Here is a 16,519-nt window from a genome sequence, read left to right on the forward strand (position 1 = left end):
CACCCCTGCACCTTACCTCCATAATATGAGTCAGTGGATTATCAATGTATTGTTTTAACGTTTTATATTGTTCTTTTTTTCCTTACTATTTATTCTGTATGAATGTATAACAAGAACAAAAATGTCTGTTTTCCATTTAGCTGTTTTAGTTAGTAGATAATGATTTTATTCGATAGTTTACAAAATATTATTTTTTAAGAACAACTGGCACACATTTCAAAAACAGAACTAAAGACCATTAAACAATGTGTTTGTTCATCCAGCTATAGAGGAAGGTTTTTTTTATCGATGTTTGAATGAAAGAGAGGCCAGTCAATGATCTACATGTTTTTACACAAGTATGATTGGCAGTAATCAATGTTTATTTCTGTTTATTTACTACCTTAGTTTAATTCGGTGCTTAAAGGTGGGGTAGGTAATTTTGGAGAAACCAGCTCGAGTGCGCTCGAATTTGAAAATACACGACCGGAAAAAATCTGCCACTTCCTTACAGAGCCCCTCCTCCAACACACACGAACACGCACATGACCAATGAGGGCACGAGATAAGTTTGTGCACAGATGGAAGGCTGACAGGCAGGTAGGCCATCCAGTTATTTTAGCCGGGCCGGCTAAAAATTGGTCGTGCTTTTTACAGCGCCACGACTTCCACAGATGACATTTTTTTGTGGATTTATTGTCAAAGCACTTAAGATATTCATTGCTATCGGGATGTTAAGAGCATTCCATGGAATATAACAAAAAGTGTATCTCGAGCCGGTTTCTCAAACTTACCTACCCCACACCTTTAACATTGAATAAAACATGTAGTGTATTCTGAACCCTCAACAATACACCTGCAGTGTTTCAGGACAAGAATCGTGCATAAGACTTATAAATATCAAAGTGCAAATACCGCATGAAGTATTAATAGTAATTCATGTGCGTGAATGATTTTCAAAATGTACACTGAATGAACAGCAGCAGCGCATTTTTGTTGGAAAGACTTGTTTCCCCTAACACTGTTTACTGTAGTGTAATATATTTAATGTGTGACTACTAGCCCAATTTAAGTATTGATTTTTATGGTTGCAAAATAAATAACCATCCTGGAAGTCCAAAGAAAAACCTGAGGCCAGTACACCACATTGCAGGCAATCTGTTTATAAAGTGTGTGCAATATCCTGCTGACAGGCGAACAAACAAACTAGGGGCACAGGAACAGCTTTCTTGGTGTCATTAATATCCATAATAACGAGAGCAGCCTGGCTATCAGTGCAGTGGAAACTAGGCTATGGAGATCGTCTCCTCACTGTGAGCCAATAACAGCATCCGCTAACAGAGTGGTTATTTCCCCCGGAGCGGTAAGATCTGAGCCATGGAAGAGAACACACGAGACACACATTCACCGTAGATCATCAATTCAGCTTGGGTGTTATTATCATCTGCTCGTTTATTCATCCTTCAGAAAACACACACGCATACACAGCCGCAGAAATCAGAGTATCAGTCGTCCAGGCATCCATCGAGTCTGTCAGTGGTATATTGGCAACATTGTTTAGAGGCACTGAAAGTGTGCTGAAGTTTTCACAGGAGTACAGGAATATATGGTGTCCTGCGGTGGGCGCTTTGAAGGATGTGTTGGGGCCCCTGACAGTAGAATGCTATGTATGTACAAGACCAGGAAACATTGGCTTCATGTGAGGCAAGCATAACATTCTCTATATGTTGTGATTGAGTTACAACATTAGAAATTATTACAGCAGAAGTGAATAGGCACATTCAAGATATACAGAGTAGTTTTGGGAAATGTTCTTTTGACTTTCTTGGAGCGGTAGAGCAGGAGATAGAGACCACTCCCACCCTCTGAAGGCATGTATGGAGCTGGAGCCCAAAAGCTTTCCTAACTTCAGGTTGTACTTCCTGGTTATGTCAACAGTTATACAGACGTCTCTTTTATAATTGTGACCATATGGAAAATGCCTTTTAGGATGCAACACAATTATTTGTTGCCAAACCGAAATTGACCACTGGGCAAATTTGAAACGGTAGTCATTTGAACCCGTTTCAGCCAGTATGCTAAGCTAAGCTAACCACCCCCTGGATTTAGCTCCATACCTTCACAATTTGCAGACATGGCAGTGGTGTCAATCCTCATCAAACTCAAAGCAAGAAAGGGACAAAAGGTATTTCACAAAATTTGAAACTGTGCCTTTGCAAATCTTGCTATCAAACACATTTTGTTTTATCACAAGTTGTTCTCAACAATGGTTCTAATCCTGATGCTACGATGGCTGGAGAAAATCAAAACACTTCACTGTTCATCTAAAGAGCCTCTTCAGCTTTAATTGTTGCTGAAGAGTGATAGTGGCCGAGGACTCTTACATTCCCTCATTGTAAAAGTGGATTGTCCTGCGCTCATGGTTAGCATAGTTACCTGATACCACTATTATCCACAACAGATGGACTGAAGAAGCCTTTCAGATCAACGGAAAAGTGATGACCAAATCATTTGGATTCAACCTTCTCCAGACAACTGTTTGTCACTGTAATTACAAAGTGTTGGAAACTACTGCCCAATACATGTCATACACATTAAGCTTATTATGGGCTTTATAACCCTATAGGCTCACAGTTATAGTCTATAACAACTCAAGGTCCATCACCATCCCTTTGTTAAGTCAAAACCAGACCAGTGGTGTCTAATTTCGTTGAGCGATATATCTTTTATATAACAATTTTTTCCAAACTAGGTTGTAAATGACAGATTATAGTACCTTTTTCCCAATATAACCTCACAGTGGCCCATCTGCCTTAGTATGATCAGTGCAACCGTGCAACCAATGGATAAACACACACAATTACAAATATGATACACATCCATTACAGTTTCAAATTCTCATCTTGTAAACATTAGGATACAAATTGTTGAGAGGCAAATTATGACAATGGTAGCAAATATTCACTTGAACTAACAACAATATATTCTTCTTTATAAATGTCTTCTAAATTCAGTGCAAAATCATCTTTCCATTGCCCTTTTGTAGATTAAGCACAACGCAGATATTTCCAGCCGGTCATTATTGAACAGCATCCTCTCCAGTAAAAAAATCTCAACAGTTATTAAGTATGAATTTACTCATGCACAAAATAAACCAGATACAATGTATACTCTGTGATATGTATTACCGCTGTGTTTCACAACAGAGGACTGGAATTCAGCCTATGGTGCTGAAATACACCAGGATTTTGATAGTTGAAGAGTAAAACTAATTATGTTCTTAATATTATATTAACCAGCTCTTACAGTCTCTAAAAAGCAAACACAGTTGGAACAAAACAAACAGAAACACTAACCTCAATATTTTAGCGTATTACCAGTTCAAACCAAATAATCTTTCTAGAAGCATGAATGCAAATCTAATCTATTTCAGTAACAGTGAGCATATAAAAGAACCGATTGCCAAAATATTAAACCTTTAACATATCAAAGTCAATGAAGATGACTTCATTTGCCACAGTAATTTATTGATTTTATTGGCTTTTGACTGCTTAAAACCTTTGTGCAACCAAAAAAAAACAATAAAGGTAGAATGGAATTGAACTGAAAATAGTCGAGTGTTGTGTTAATTGTCATAACTCCTTTATTTCCGGGTCAATCCTGTTGTGGCTTCCTTTAGTGTTCTAACTAATATATTGGAGGACAATTGATCTTGTATCCGCTCCAGTTGGGTTCATTCACATGAGCAAAAGAAGGAATATAATTCAGGTCAAAATGCATTTCCCGCAAGAAAATCTTATTATACTGATTTACAGATGTCTTTTTCCCAATGATGGAACATATATGTTTTGGGCCAATGGTATCATGTGATATCATTATCAAATGTTGGCCAGAACCCGGTGTTGTTCCTGGGACCTTGTCTCCATTAGATAATTTGATGAATCAAAACTTTATTTTATAAAGAAATATCCAACATGTGAGTACAATAACGATTTTAAACAGTGTTCCGTCTACAAGATGGACACGTTTATCTTATAATGCAAAACTTACTTTCAGCTGTGAAAACTCTCCTAACATTTTCAATGTCTTGTTCACAGAAACAATCTGATGGGAATACTTCCAGCTTTGGTTGTCCACACTAAGGCCATTACCTGTGAATATCAAGCAGATATTTAAAGGGGTCCTGAGCCAAAAGGTTAGGGAACCACTGGTTTAGAGAGTCAACATACATGAAACCATTTACTACTGTGTTATCTCATAGGATCTTAAGGCTCTTTAGTTTCATAGCTTTCTACACTTTCCCCATGTCTCTATGCTTTTGCTGAAAGTGTTCAGCATCTGCATTGGAGTGTGAGCCTGTCAACACAATAAAAGGTTGTGCCATCCATTCCTTCATGTAAGACAAAGCATGTTATTTCTAGGAGGAGAGCTATTAACAGACTGCAACTGAAGAACTCCTCGACTCCCTGTGTCTCGCCCACAGCTTTCACTTCAGCTCTGCTTTCATCAGCTCACCCTTGTTCTTGTTCTTATTAAACTACACGGCACAGTGAAAACAGCCTCGCATTTAGTTTGCTATGCTCTGTTAGTCACTCCAACTCTCTCCCATGTTAATGTCCTCACAGTGCTTTTCTCCTGAGCGTCCTCATCTGTGTGATCAGGTGTTTCTGTGCCCAAGAGTCAAATGAAAGATGCGAACAGCTGCCTCTCCCTGCAAATAACCAAACCAGGATATTGATTTCCATTCACATTATACCACTGCTGATGTGACCCGGTCAGGCTTTTGACTGGGTGTGCATGTGTGCGTGGAAAGTTAGAAAAGCACATTTAAAGGGAAGCTGTTTCACCTTTGAACTACAGTAATCTATTCTTGTATACGGTGTGTGTGACACATATTGCAATCCAAAAATCTACTGGTGATACTACTGGTAATCTACTGGGGACCCAAGTTCCCATCAGCAAAAACACGTGGATTTGCTATCCTTGCTCCAAAATGGTGGAATGAGCTCCCCATTGAAATCAGGACCGCAGAAAGCTTACACACCTTCCGGCGCAGACTGAAAAATCTCTTTCGACTCCACTTCGAGCGATAGAATGACTAACAAAGAACTGCTAACAGAGCACTTATATACTAATAAAGGACTGGCTTATCTAAAGCCAGTTGAGTAGCACTTGAAACGATTGGCTCTTTGAAACCTGATGTTCTTATATGATTCTGTTTTCTTCAAGGTTGTGTCTTCCTGGTCGAATGTACTTATTGTAAGTCGCTTTGGATAAAAGCGTCAGCTAAATGCAATGTAATGTAATGTAATGATACTGTAAATGATTACTTGAGCCATAAATACACTCTTTATTTCTATTTAAAGAATTAAAGAACTAATGATCAATATATAAATAACAATTTAAATGTCACATTGAGTGTTTCAAACAATAAAAATGTAGATTTTTGTTTACATTGACTACTTAATAGAGTTGCTCCAAATACTTTGTGACAGCGCTGTGTTCAGCTCAGCACTACTGAGCTGGAACAGATAATCGAATAAACAGAAAGAGAAAATCTAATTTGATTCCGATTACACAATTGATGTTTTCAGGATGGGTTGAATACTGAAAAAAGCATCTCTACCTGGGTCAGTTATAAAAACAACAGAAATCATTACAAAAATTCCGATATAATCCACGTGAGTTGTCTGCAGCCACGTCACACTGCATTCAAATCTGTTAATGTCCCCTGTGGTAATTGCGATTGGTTGGGAGAATTAAATGGAGTGTCTTACAACCCAAAACATCCATGAGCTCTTCAACATGTTCATTTGCAATCTAATTAAAAGTTAAGTCAAATGCTTTCAGCTCTCTGCATCACTCCCGATCTATTGTCACATTTCTTCCACACATACATCACAATGCCAGTTTGGCTGAGTTGAATAGAAAGAGATGAAGCTTCAGAGACAGCTTCTCCTCTCATGCCGTCCTCCGGAACAGTCACAATGATGAGACTAGCAGCTTTTAACGAGACAGATGGTACTTTAGCAATGAACAAGGGCATCACCCAAAGTGCTATAAAGGGCCTACAGTAACATCCACACACAAACAGTGCCGAGACATTCACAAGATCCTGATCATAATTAAATGAGATAGATGAGTATTTACAATGTATTCTAGGCTAACATTAACCAAAGGATTAAATAATATTCATGTATATTATCCTAAATGTACATCTTTAATGTCATTTGAGAATATTTACATAATGTGGATTTATCATAATAAAAGAGGCGACACAGATAATAGAAACATCCAATCAGTTGCATTGAGTGGTTTCCACTATATGTCAAAATGGCTAGCCAAAATTTACTCTTTAAGTTTAGCCTCATTCTCACTAAAGGCACAAACAAGGCTAGCCAGGATGTAGCCTCCAGCCTGAAACACGCCAGAAAACCGCTAACAAGTCGGCTAAGGCTTATAGATTCATGTAACACTGTTTATAACAGAGGATGTTGTTTGTTGTGCTTTGTTTTTGCTTTGGATTTATAACCTGTGTCAGGTTAAAAAGATGTTGAATTTGTGGCTTATAGAGGTCACTATAAGTGGCCTTGAAGACCCTTCTGTAGGGCCTGTAAAAAATACCTGTAGGACTCAAACTTTGTCCTCAGCGTTGATTGTTATCCCAACGAGGACACTTGTCTGACCACGTGTCTGTTTTTTTCAATTCTTCAAGTACCAAAACAGTCTACCAAACAGTTTCTTGCTATTTTCCACATTTTGCATTCTTTGTAAATGCCTGTACCCTGTGCATGTACAAAATGTGCCTCCTCTCCTGGGATGTTGGCTTTCTGTGCACCACTAGTCCTTTTCCTGCAGCCTGATCAAGCTCAAGATGTACTTGCAATCCATTTGCATTTACCTGCATCCTGAGTCACAATGCAACCCACTCAAAGACTCAGAGGAGACTGAGACAGAGTGGAGTGTCTCAAACTGTATCTGACTCTAAATAAAGGACTTGTACATCGAAAATCTGTATTCGTTTTTACATGTCTGTTATCTGCAAACATGTTACAGGCCTCAATATACAGACATCATTTCAAGAGTAATACCTGGATCAAATAAATCCATCAAACCTCATTGAAGCTTCATATTGTGGAGCATAATACTAAATATGAGGATTTAAGCGTATCAAATGAATTGCAACAAGGTCTTGAGGCCATGTGAGGCCATGTGTGCTAATCTCTTCTCTGAATGTGCCCCTTTAACAGAGGGAAGTATTTGCCCTCCAGCACTTTGGTCTTTTCTTTTTGTCTCCCACTTATTCTCTGTCAATCTACTCTCTTTCTGTTATCTCCCCGACCACTCTCCTCTTGTGTCTCTTAGCTGTAGCCGAGGTTCTCCATCTCGTGGCGGTATCTTAGCTCCGATACTTTTGCTTTGTGCTGCTTGCTCTCAAGATGCTGCCTGAAGTCGGGCTCCTGCTCGGCTCCGCAGTTACACATGGAGCAGTAGAACTGTCCGCTGGGAGTCACGCACATTGCCAAGTCCCTGGGGATGCGCTGCCTCGGTCTCGGGTTGTAGTACGGCCCTGGAGGTAAAAACAGAGATGGACAATAAGTACAGTAATTGTACAGTATGTTCAAATTCAAAGATTTGTATTGTCATATGCACATAAACTACAGTGTATAAATGGCAATGAAATTATTCTGAACTGAGCTCCTCCAACAACGCAACATATATAATAAAATACAAAAATAAGCAATACAAAATAATGCAAGAAGTCTATATACATGTAAATAGAATATGATATGTACGAGAACAGAATATGAAATTAAATAATGTACATTAAGACAAAGTTAAATACGGTTTATTGTGGTGATAACTATTTATATAAATATGAATAAGTAGATTATGTACACATTAAGTGGCTTATTCCGATGTATCTTCCGTATCATGGCAGCTGGAAGATATCAGTTATCTTTGTGATCTTATTAATCCATTAATTCATTAGTTAAGAAAGAATGTCAGAACATTTTGAAACAAACAAATGACATTTCCATCAGCTTTGTGTTTAGTGCAAATGATAGAGTACTGAGTTGGCAAACATGCTCAAAGTGATGCCTGCTTCACCTCAGCATGTTACTGTTATAATGCGAGCCTGCTGATGTTAGCATTTATCACAAACCCCCGCTGGGCGTATGTACAGCCTCACTGAGCCGCTCCCATGGCTGTATACTTTTAGTAATGTTGCATAATAAGAGACATTACGTAATGAAAGACAATCAAACCACAATTAAATTGATGTTACAGTTGATTTATCCACTAGATGTTTTCCACATTAAATAATACGCTGGTTACCCAAAAATAAGCCACAATTGATTTTGCATGTAAAGACCAGCATCATAGATTTATTTATAACCTGATATATCACCAATGTGTGATAAAGATACAACTGGGACTACAACGTGTGTTGATTTGTGTGTGTGTTACACAGCAGAAAAACGAGAAGCAGATAGAGAAAGCGGGAGTGAGTGCAGCTATTTTGGGATTTTTCCATCAAGAAAAACGTATTAAACCATCAGAACGTCGTGGTTTATGTGTGTTGTGTGTGTGTGTGTGTGTGTGTGTGTGTGTGTGTGTGTGTGTGTGTGTGTGTGTGTGTGTGTGTGTGTGTGTGTGTGTGTGTGTGTGTGTGTGTGTGTGTGTGTGTGTGTGTGTGTGTGTGTGTGTGTGTGTGTGTGTGTGTGTGTGTGTGTGTGTGTGTGTGTGTGTGTGTGTGTGTGTGTGTGTGTGTGTGTGAGAGAGAGAAAGAGAGAGTGGGACAGAGATGAAGGAAATTGGCTTTACTTGACTTATTCTGCTTTATTTTGAGCTGAGTGCTACTGTTTTTGTCCCCGGAAAGATACAGAGACATAGTGAATTATGGCAAGAAAGCAAGAGTTGTTTGACGTCAGCAGAAAGTCTGACCTTTTCTACTCTGTATCTGTTTACACACACACATCCACCCACCCACCCACCCACCCACACACAGAGCGCCAGTATGTGTGCGTGTGAAAGGCGAAAGCAGACACTCACACAAGCAAATGAAGCTTAGCGCAAGTTCAACCAAGAAGACCGTCTTTACTCATTCATGTATTTCTATCTCCATGTTTCTACTCTCTCTCCTCTCAATAAGTGACCGGGGGCGTCACTCTTCAGCTTAGCCAATCACTTCGCTCTATTCCCAAGAGCCTATCATAGCGTGCCGTCAAACCCTTTAAACTCTGCTCTTTCCCCTCCGACAGCTGTCATTTCAGGTGACTCAACGCAACCCTCCTCCACCCCTTTTCACCTCCCGTCCCTCCGAATCCAGGGTCAAGCTAAACCACTCCTCCTCAGACCGACCCAACGATCCATTCACCACCACCAGTGTCTTGACCCCGGGGGGGTTTTCATCGGATCGGTTCTCCCCTCCCGAATGATACTTCCTGCACAACGGGGCCTAATCGCCAAAACTACTGTCACATTCATTTGTGTACCTGCGCATTAAATATGTATCATCACATCAAAACCGTCTCTCCTGATTGAACTATAGTGATATAGAGTGGGGCTGCTTTGTGTCAGCTTTCTTAAACTAAGTAAATCTGGGTGCCCTGAAATGGGTAATAAATAAAGAAAATGACAAACACTTTGGGTAAAAAAGAACATTGATCCTTGCATTTTTCTTCTTCTAGTAATGCTGCCTTCAAAGGCCCTTAAAAAGAACTGTTGGCACGTTTAAATAAGCAAATAAAGTTACAAATACAAATTGTTTTTAATGACATTATGGACTTCTGTTTCACTTTTTATTAGACACCTAGCAATATGTGTCTATGGAATATAACGTGTGTGTGTGTGTGTGTGTGTGTGTGTGTGTGTGTGTGTGTGTGTGTGTGTGTGTGTGTGTGTGTGTGTGTGTGTGTGTGTGTGTGTGTGTGTGTGTGTGTGTGTGTGTGTGTGTGTGTGTGTGTGTGTGTGTGTGTGTGTGTGTGTGTGTGTGTGTGTGTGTGTGTGTGTTGGGGTGTGTGAGTGCATTGTTTGACAGTCCCAATGGAAATATAAGCAGAAATGTGAATCTAGTGTTTTTATTATTAAGACTCTTATTCATAAATGTTTAATATTTTACCCGGCATAGAAGCAGGTAGCTGTGGGCTGCGGCGGTTCTTCACCAGTCTGTACTCACTGCCATCTTTCCTGTTCCTTCTTGGGGCCGCCTCATTGCTGCTCTCCCTGAAAAAGGCAAGAGTCAAAATAATACGTATTTAATTTCAGTTGTGGCTTTCAGGAGATCTGCAAGACAAATGCTCATCTAACACAAAACGAAATAAGGACAAGGCGTCTGTATACTGCATAAGGTTTCTACATTTGAACCTACAGGTTACTGGAGTTTTGTTGGGCCTCAGCGAGTCGTAGTTTCTTGGCGTGGTTCTTGCCCTGGTAGTGGGCCTGTGCAACTGCCAGTGAACTGAAGGAGGCGTCACACAGCTTACAATAGTCATTCTCTGTGGCCAAGATGACCCGGGTCGCTCCGTTATACTGTGCCTGGGACAATGCAGTGTATGTGACGAGGGAGAAAGAGAAGAAATACATTTTCCGGACAGGTTGGAGAAGAATTTCAAGCAAAACCTCTAAATATTTTCATTGTAACAGACTGATTTCAGTTGTTAAATCATGAAAGCAATAATACTAATTTAAAGTCAAAATTGTATAATTATTAGTTAATGAAGATAATGTACTTGCATGTTATGTTGGTTAATTGGTTCAACTACATGGTAAATCCATAAACAACAATAACTACTTTATTTTGGAAACTTGGGAGAAGAAACCTGTTGGGATCACAAATTGCATATCGTCACTTTTCAAGCTAATATTGCAAAGTGGTAAGAAAACAGTTGCTTTCCCCCGTCTCCAGCAGTAAAGCAACGTTTATTGGAGTTGTTTTTCTGGTTGCCAAAATGTCATCCATCTCATAACACTGTAACATTTAGGTAGGTTGGCTCAAACCGGTCTGCCTGCGTCACTGTCGTTTGGTCCTGAGCTGAGGGATGTCTGGCCAGCCGCCTCGAGGACCTCTGGTATCCTGGTGGCTGGAGGCTGCTGACTGCTAGCATAGAAATTCCTCAACTTCTTATTGTGGTTCTTTCCCTAGACGAAACGATAAGGAGAATGCTGTTTTTATTTATGTATCTTAATATTGATTTGGTTTGTACATTGTTATTTTAACAGACCTGGTAGTGCGCCTGCGCCTGCTGAGCAGAGTTGAGTGTCACGTTGCAGAGTTTACAGTACAGTGGTTTGCAGAGTTCCCCCAGTGAGTCGTCCTGCTCCTCCATCCCCAGCAGAGAGCCCTCATCCTGGGGCAGCTCGCTGGCTGGGGCTGCCTGACCCAGGTGAGGGCCAGGGAGGAGACAGGACATCTGGGCTGGTCGTGGGGGCATTGGGGGCAGGTGTGAAGGGTCTGGGCCCATTGGAGGAGGGGAGCACATGGGGCTTGGAGGGAGGGGAAATCTTCCAGCTCCGGGTCCCACTACAGGTGGAGGCACCAGGGCCTGTGCAAGGTTTAAAGGTGGAGGCCCCAACGGTTGTATAAGGTCCATGTTTGGAGGCACTATTGCGTGTGTATGATCTACAGGTGGGGGACCCAAGGTGTGTGCCATTGGTGGAGGCCCCATTGGCTGTGTTGGGGCCATTGGAGGGGGGCCTAAGCTGTATGGGGGGGCAATAAGGGGATGTCTTAACACGTGAGGAGGCGGGAGCCCAAGAGTTTGGGTAGGTAGCATAGTAGGAGGTCCAAGTGCCTGAACAGGGACAAGGGTTGGCAGGCCAAGAGTCTGTGTAGGCGCCATTGGTGGGGGTCTCAGCTGGTGCAGAGAGTCCATGTGGTGAAAAGGCTGCTGGGGGAGGCTGAAGAGACTCATAGGGGGCTTCAGCATGGTCTCTGGTCCTGTGGACAACAACACATTATTTTACACAGGGGAAGATAACACAAATCAAATACACTTCTCAAAAGGGAATTTAGTAACCTTGATGAGGAAAGTGGTGCTGTATGGACGTATAGTACTACTATTAAATACATTTAATTAACAGCAATAAGAACGTTTTTTATTATGCCATGTCAGTCGGTTGATCTAACATATCTCAACAACTATTATATTTTCTATTTATTTTTACAGAGGATTAATCCAAAATAATCTAGTGCCACCGCCACCTCAAAATCCAGTTGAGAAACCCTTAATGAAAGATTGCCACAGACATTTTCAGATAATACTATTCAAATGTCTCTGTTAACCTACTGGCCCTTCCTCTGGCACCATGAAGTTGACATGTTGCTTTTGAGTGAAACCTCTAAGTAACTATAGGGTGGATTGCTATACAAATTTGTTCCAGACATTCATATTTTCATCATAGTGAATTAAAATAACTTTGGTTCTGCACTGACTTTTCATCCAAAAATGTTCCTTTTCATTGGTTTATTGCCAAATTCCTGCAAAGGTAAAACCATTATCATGAGGCTCGTGTGTTTAGTGTTACATCAGAAATGTTAGCGTGCTTACAATCTAAACTGAGATGATAAGCATGGTTAACAAGCTAGACACCGGTCTCATCTTTACACCAAAATACATTCAACTGTGTAAATATATTCTTTAAATGTCCTACTGGCGAACAGTAAAAAAACACAAGTTGAAGACATTATCACTTTCATAAGAAAATATAAAGTGGATACTGCCTGTTGAACTTGGTTAAAATCCAGTGACCAATGCACAGTGACACTAATATAAGGAGCATTTTCTTTCTTTGAGCCCGGAGCAGGAGAGATGTAAAGAGATGGGCGAATAGAAACACATTCCCGGACAGAAGAGCTTCACACTCCAGTAAGTATCAGAAATAATAGGCTAAGCCTGCAGCGCCTGCAGTCATGCATATGGGACGTTACGTACACATGCATTTGCACACACAACAAACGGAGACAGTGACATACAAATCCCCAAGCTGCTCTGATCTGAAGAGATCTCAGCCTGAAGTGTGACTGCTCGATAAACTAAAGTAGGTCTGTCTCTGTCTGTGTGAGTGTACATCAAAGCATGGCATGCATGGTTGTGTATGGAAAACTAAGACAACGCATTATATTAAGAATGGCAATGAGCTGATTTTGTGTGTTTGTTGGGTTGCTCGAGTGTGCCATTGTGTGTGTGTGTGTGTGTGTGTGTGTGTGTGTGTGTGTGTGTGTGTGTGTGTGTGTGTGTGTGTGTGTGTGTGTGTGTGTGTGTGTGTGTGTGTGTGTGTGTGTGTGTGTGTGTGTGTGTGTGTGTGTGTGTGTGTGTGTGTGTGTGTGTGTGTGTGTGTGTGTGTATGTGTGTGTGTGTGTGTGTGTGTGTGTGTGTGTGTGTGTGTGTGTGTGTGTGTGTGTGTGTGTGTGTGTGTGTGTGTGTGTGTGTGTGTGTGTTTCTCTTTGGCTACATATATTGTTAGTAAAAGGGCCAACAGCTGTGTCAAAACTCACAGTGCTGGAAGCTCAATGGTGGTGATTCATGGACTCAAAATAACATCCTGAGGTGTTTGTGTTTCCGAACTACTGTTCGCTGTCAGTCTGCCTGTCCAGTCTGTCTGTCACCTGACCTGGCTTACCTCAAGAGAAAGGTATGCTGGACAAGCACTGACCCTACTACTGTCCTGTGAACTGCTAGATGACACTGTGGCAGATTCAGCAGGGCGGGATGAGTGGCCTATACATTAAATAATAAGGTCATACTATGTAGCAGCTGCATATAAAAAATATATACATGTTTCACTACTCATTGGTATTGTAAGTATTGTCTTACAAAAAAAAGCTTTTACATTTGCTATTTTTGGAAGTGTCATCTTAGTAGACATTATCTGCTACCACAGGGAGTTGAAAGCTGATTTATCTGTAATAAACAGAAGAAGATGTGACACACCTGAAGTAGATTGCAGGAGCATCACAGCAATGACAGCTCGGATGCAAAACTGGTTTAAATGTTACTTTAATGTTAAATTCTAATAATTTGAAAATCTATTATAGCCATAGAAAATGTCAAAAGAATGCAATAGGCAATATAGAGTATACAATAGTACAGGTTTTAAGACGTGTGCGCTTATCATATTCATTTATGTTCGCAGTATTCATTGAATGAGACCCATACAGTATGTTGTTGAATTAGACACCCCCTCAATGCTCATGATTGCCATCGAGAGCTAATTAAGTTCCACATACTGCACATCATCAACCTAATCAGCAGCAGCCTCATGAGAACCCTTCCACCCTGATTGAGCCCGCCTGCACAGCAGTCTAGAAACCTCACTGCAGAAGCAATTACACACACAAAGGGCGGCTGACCCTTTTTGCTTGATATCATCCGTTAAGCAATTCAGAGTGTGCAATGTGCCACCACAAAACAGATTACATGACTAACATACATTTACTGTATATCAGTAGTAATGTAAAGTATGCATGAGGATGTTGCTGTGAATCCTTTAACCAACACTTCCTCCCAACTTCTTTAACTCCTTGTGTTACTACCTTGTATGAAATTGCTTTGCATTATGATTTCATGTAGCAATTACCATACTAGATAAAAGATAAGCCAATGCCAGTTGTGTCTCAGATCCAGATGCAGGTCCTCAAAAATTGCAGTCTACAGAGCACACATTTGAACAGCCACTGAATAGATAACCTGGTTTTGTCTGTTCATTTTGCTTTGCTTTTATGCATTTTAGTTTTTGGACAGGACAAAATAAACTTTGTAAGTCAAAGTCAGTGTCATGTGTTGTTGCTCTGAAACAGCCAGCAGCAAGTGGTCAACATTTTTTTTTTATCAGACAGTATTGTTCATCATTGTTGTGGAGAGACTTTGTTCTAAAAGTTTCAGAAGAAGAAACCACAGTTTTCTTTTAGACTCATTACTTATTTATTAGTTCATGATTTCTTGAATTTGACTAAAGATTGCTTGCTTGTTGAACCACGCCAGAAAACAACTACTGTCCAAGTCTGATGGCCTCCACTGAGAATTTCTAAATGGGCCAAGTTTGCATTTTCTCTCGAGTTTCTCTTGCCTTTACTATCTTGTGCCACATCAATTATGGAGCAATGACAATCACATGCCTCCTGCACTTATTCAATCTGCTTCACTGGGCATTGGACAACCGCAAATGCAGCAAAGACAGTGAATGTCTTATTAAAGTTTGCAATTTACTTTATGTACCATTAGGGTAATGTCTATAGCCTTTACTTTTAGATCTCAGTAGCACTTTATGTTTGAATGAATGTCATAATAGTTAACATAATTTGTGTGGTACTGTATGCTCCAGACTCTTATTACCAGTCACCTAGCCTATGCATAGGCTATAAATACTATATTGATTAGTAATCGTCCATTACCCCTTATACCCCTTATATAAAGCAACACCTATTTTAGCACATGACATGTAGAGTCACACATTTACTTTATTCATTATTTTGTCTGACAAGAAGTTGGCATTGGAACCAAACTTTGTATTCAATTAACAATAATATCAAAAATAGAAAAAGTCAACCAAATGCTAAATGTTCATAATTTACATCAAGCAAACGTATATGATAATAATTTATGATGTAATACAAATTATGGTTTACCAAATTTGCCAAAAACGTCCATCTTGGTGACATTTGTTTCTGCCTTTTTTTTTTATTACCAATCAATTGCAACAACTTTCACTAACTTCCATCTGAGACATGTAGTATAAGCAATGAAGACGATTTAATGGCAGGAATATCAAGATCAAGCAGTGCAGTGAAGGCAGCAGCAACAATTACAGTTTCCATTTCTTCACCTGCTCTGACCACCGCTTGATTGACAATCATACCTGAGGGATGAAAGTGACCATTACACTCTATTCACTGTTTCAGATAACAATCAGCTAAAACCTGGAGTCTCTCTGGAGCTCTCCTACAGTACGAGGGATCATTAGAGTCCCGACAATCTGGGATTTTGCATCGCAGCATCTATGCTCGATAGGCTATTCAGTGAGATGACTAGTTCACTCGTTTAGAGGACATTATGGTGATGGCAGGCTGACAGCAGCACCAGGGCAACCGGTTAAACATCTGCAAATGTCTCTTTCCTTGCACATTACAGCGCATCAGATTGCTGACAGTCAGAGGGAAGCTAATGTATTGCAAGCTTCTCCTTACCTGGCAAACGGGCAAGATAATGCCTGCTGTCACCGTAGTTTACGGGAGGCGAAGTGTAATGTCTGCAATATTCTGCACTCTGGTAGTACGCTGCATCCCCATTCTTCAGCTGCAGCGCCATCATCGCAGTCACAGTGACATCCCTCTGCCAACTTCTACTCAACCAAAAAACCGGGCGACCAGGCAAGAAATTATGGAAAGCCAACAGTGCCAAAATATGCCACTCTCTGAACACGAATATACTTTTTTTCCGCGAGAGGTTTAAACCTTCCCAATTTGGAATATCTCAGCGTAGCTCAAATGTTTCATATTGACAAAATAGTAAACAATACAAATGAGGAGCCAATAACA

The 16,519-nt window shown here is 40.4% G+C and overlaps 2 protein-coding genes across 5 annotated transcripts in view; one reads left to right on the forward strand and one right to left on the reverse strand.

Moving 5' to 3' along the window:
- The window catches only part of LOC117445661 (E3 ubiquitin-protein ligase RNF14-like), a 33,766-nt gene that overhangs the window by 12,908 nt on the left and 4,339 nt on the right, over positions 1-16,519 (forward strand). The window contains exon 8 of one of the 4 annotated variants that reach the window (XM_034081446.2): positions 10,115-10,182. The exons of 1 other annotated variant lie outside the window; for it this stretch is intronic. The gene's annotated coding sequence lies outside the window, so the exon portion shown is untranslated. Of the gene's footprint in view, positions 1-9,245; positions 9,732-10,114; positions 10,183-16,519 lie in introns of those variants that run through there. 2 more of the 4 variants (XM_034081443.2, XM_071202936.1) reach the window with 2 other exon arrangements.
- Positions 562-16,375, reverse strand: zmat3 (zinc finger, matrin-type 3). The gene is made up of 6 exons (XM_034081447.2): positions 16,169-16,375; positions 11,208-11,923; positions 10,984-11,124; positions 10,355-10,521; positions 10,106-10,209; positions 562-7,549 (listed from the first exon to the last, which is right to left on the reverse strand). The coding sequence occupies exons 1-6, from the start codon at positions 16,290-16,292 to the stop codon at positions 7,341-7,343; spliced, it is 1,461 nt and encodes a 486-aa protein (XP_033937338.1). The 5' UTR covers positions 16,293-16,375; the 3' UTR covers positions 562-7,340.

The sequence above is a fragment of the Pseudochaenichthys georgianus genome, chromosome 4 (genome assembly GCF_902827115.2).
Source record: "Pseudochaenichthys georgianus chromosome 4, fPseGeo1.2, whole genome shotgun sequence".
Lineage (NCBI taxonomy): Eukaryota > Metazoa > Chordata > Actinopteri > Perciformes > Channichthyidae > Pseudochaenichthys > Pseudochaenichthys georgianus.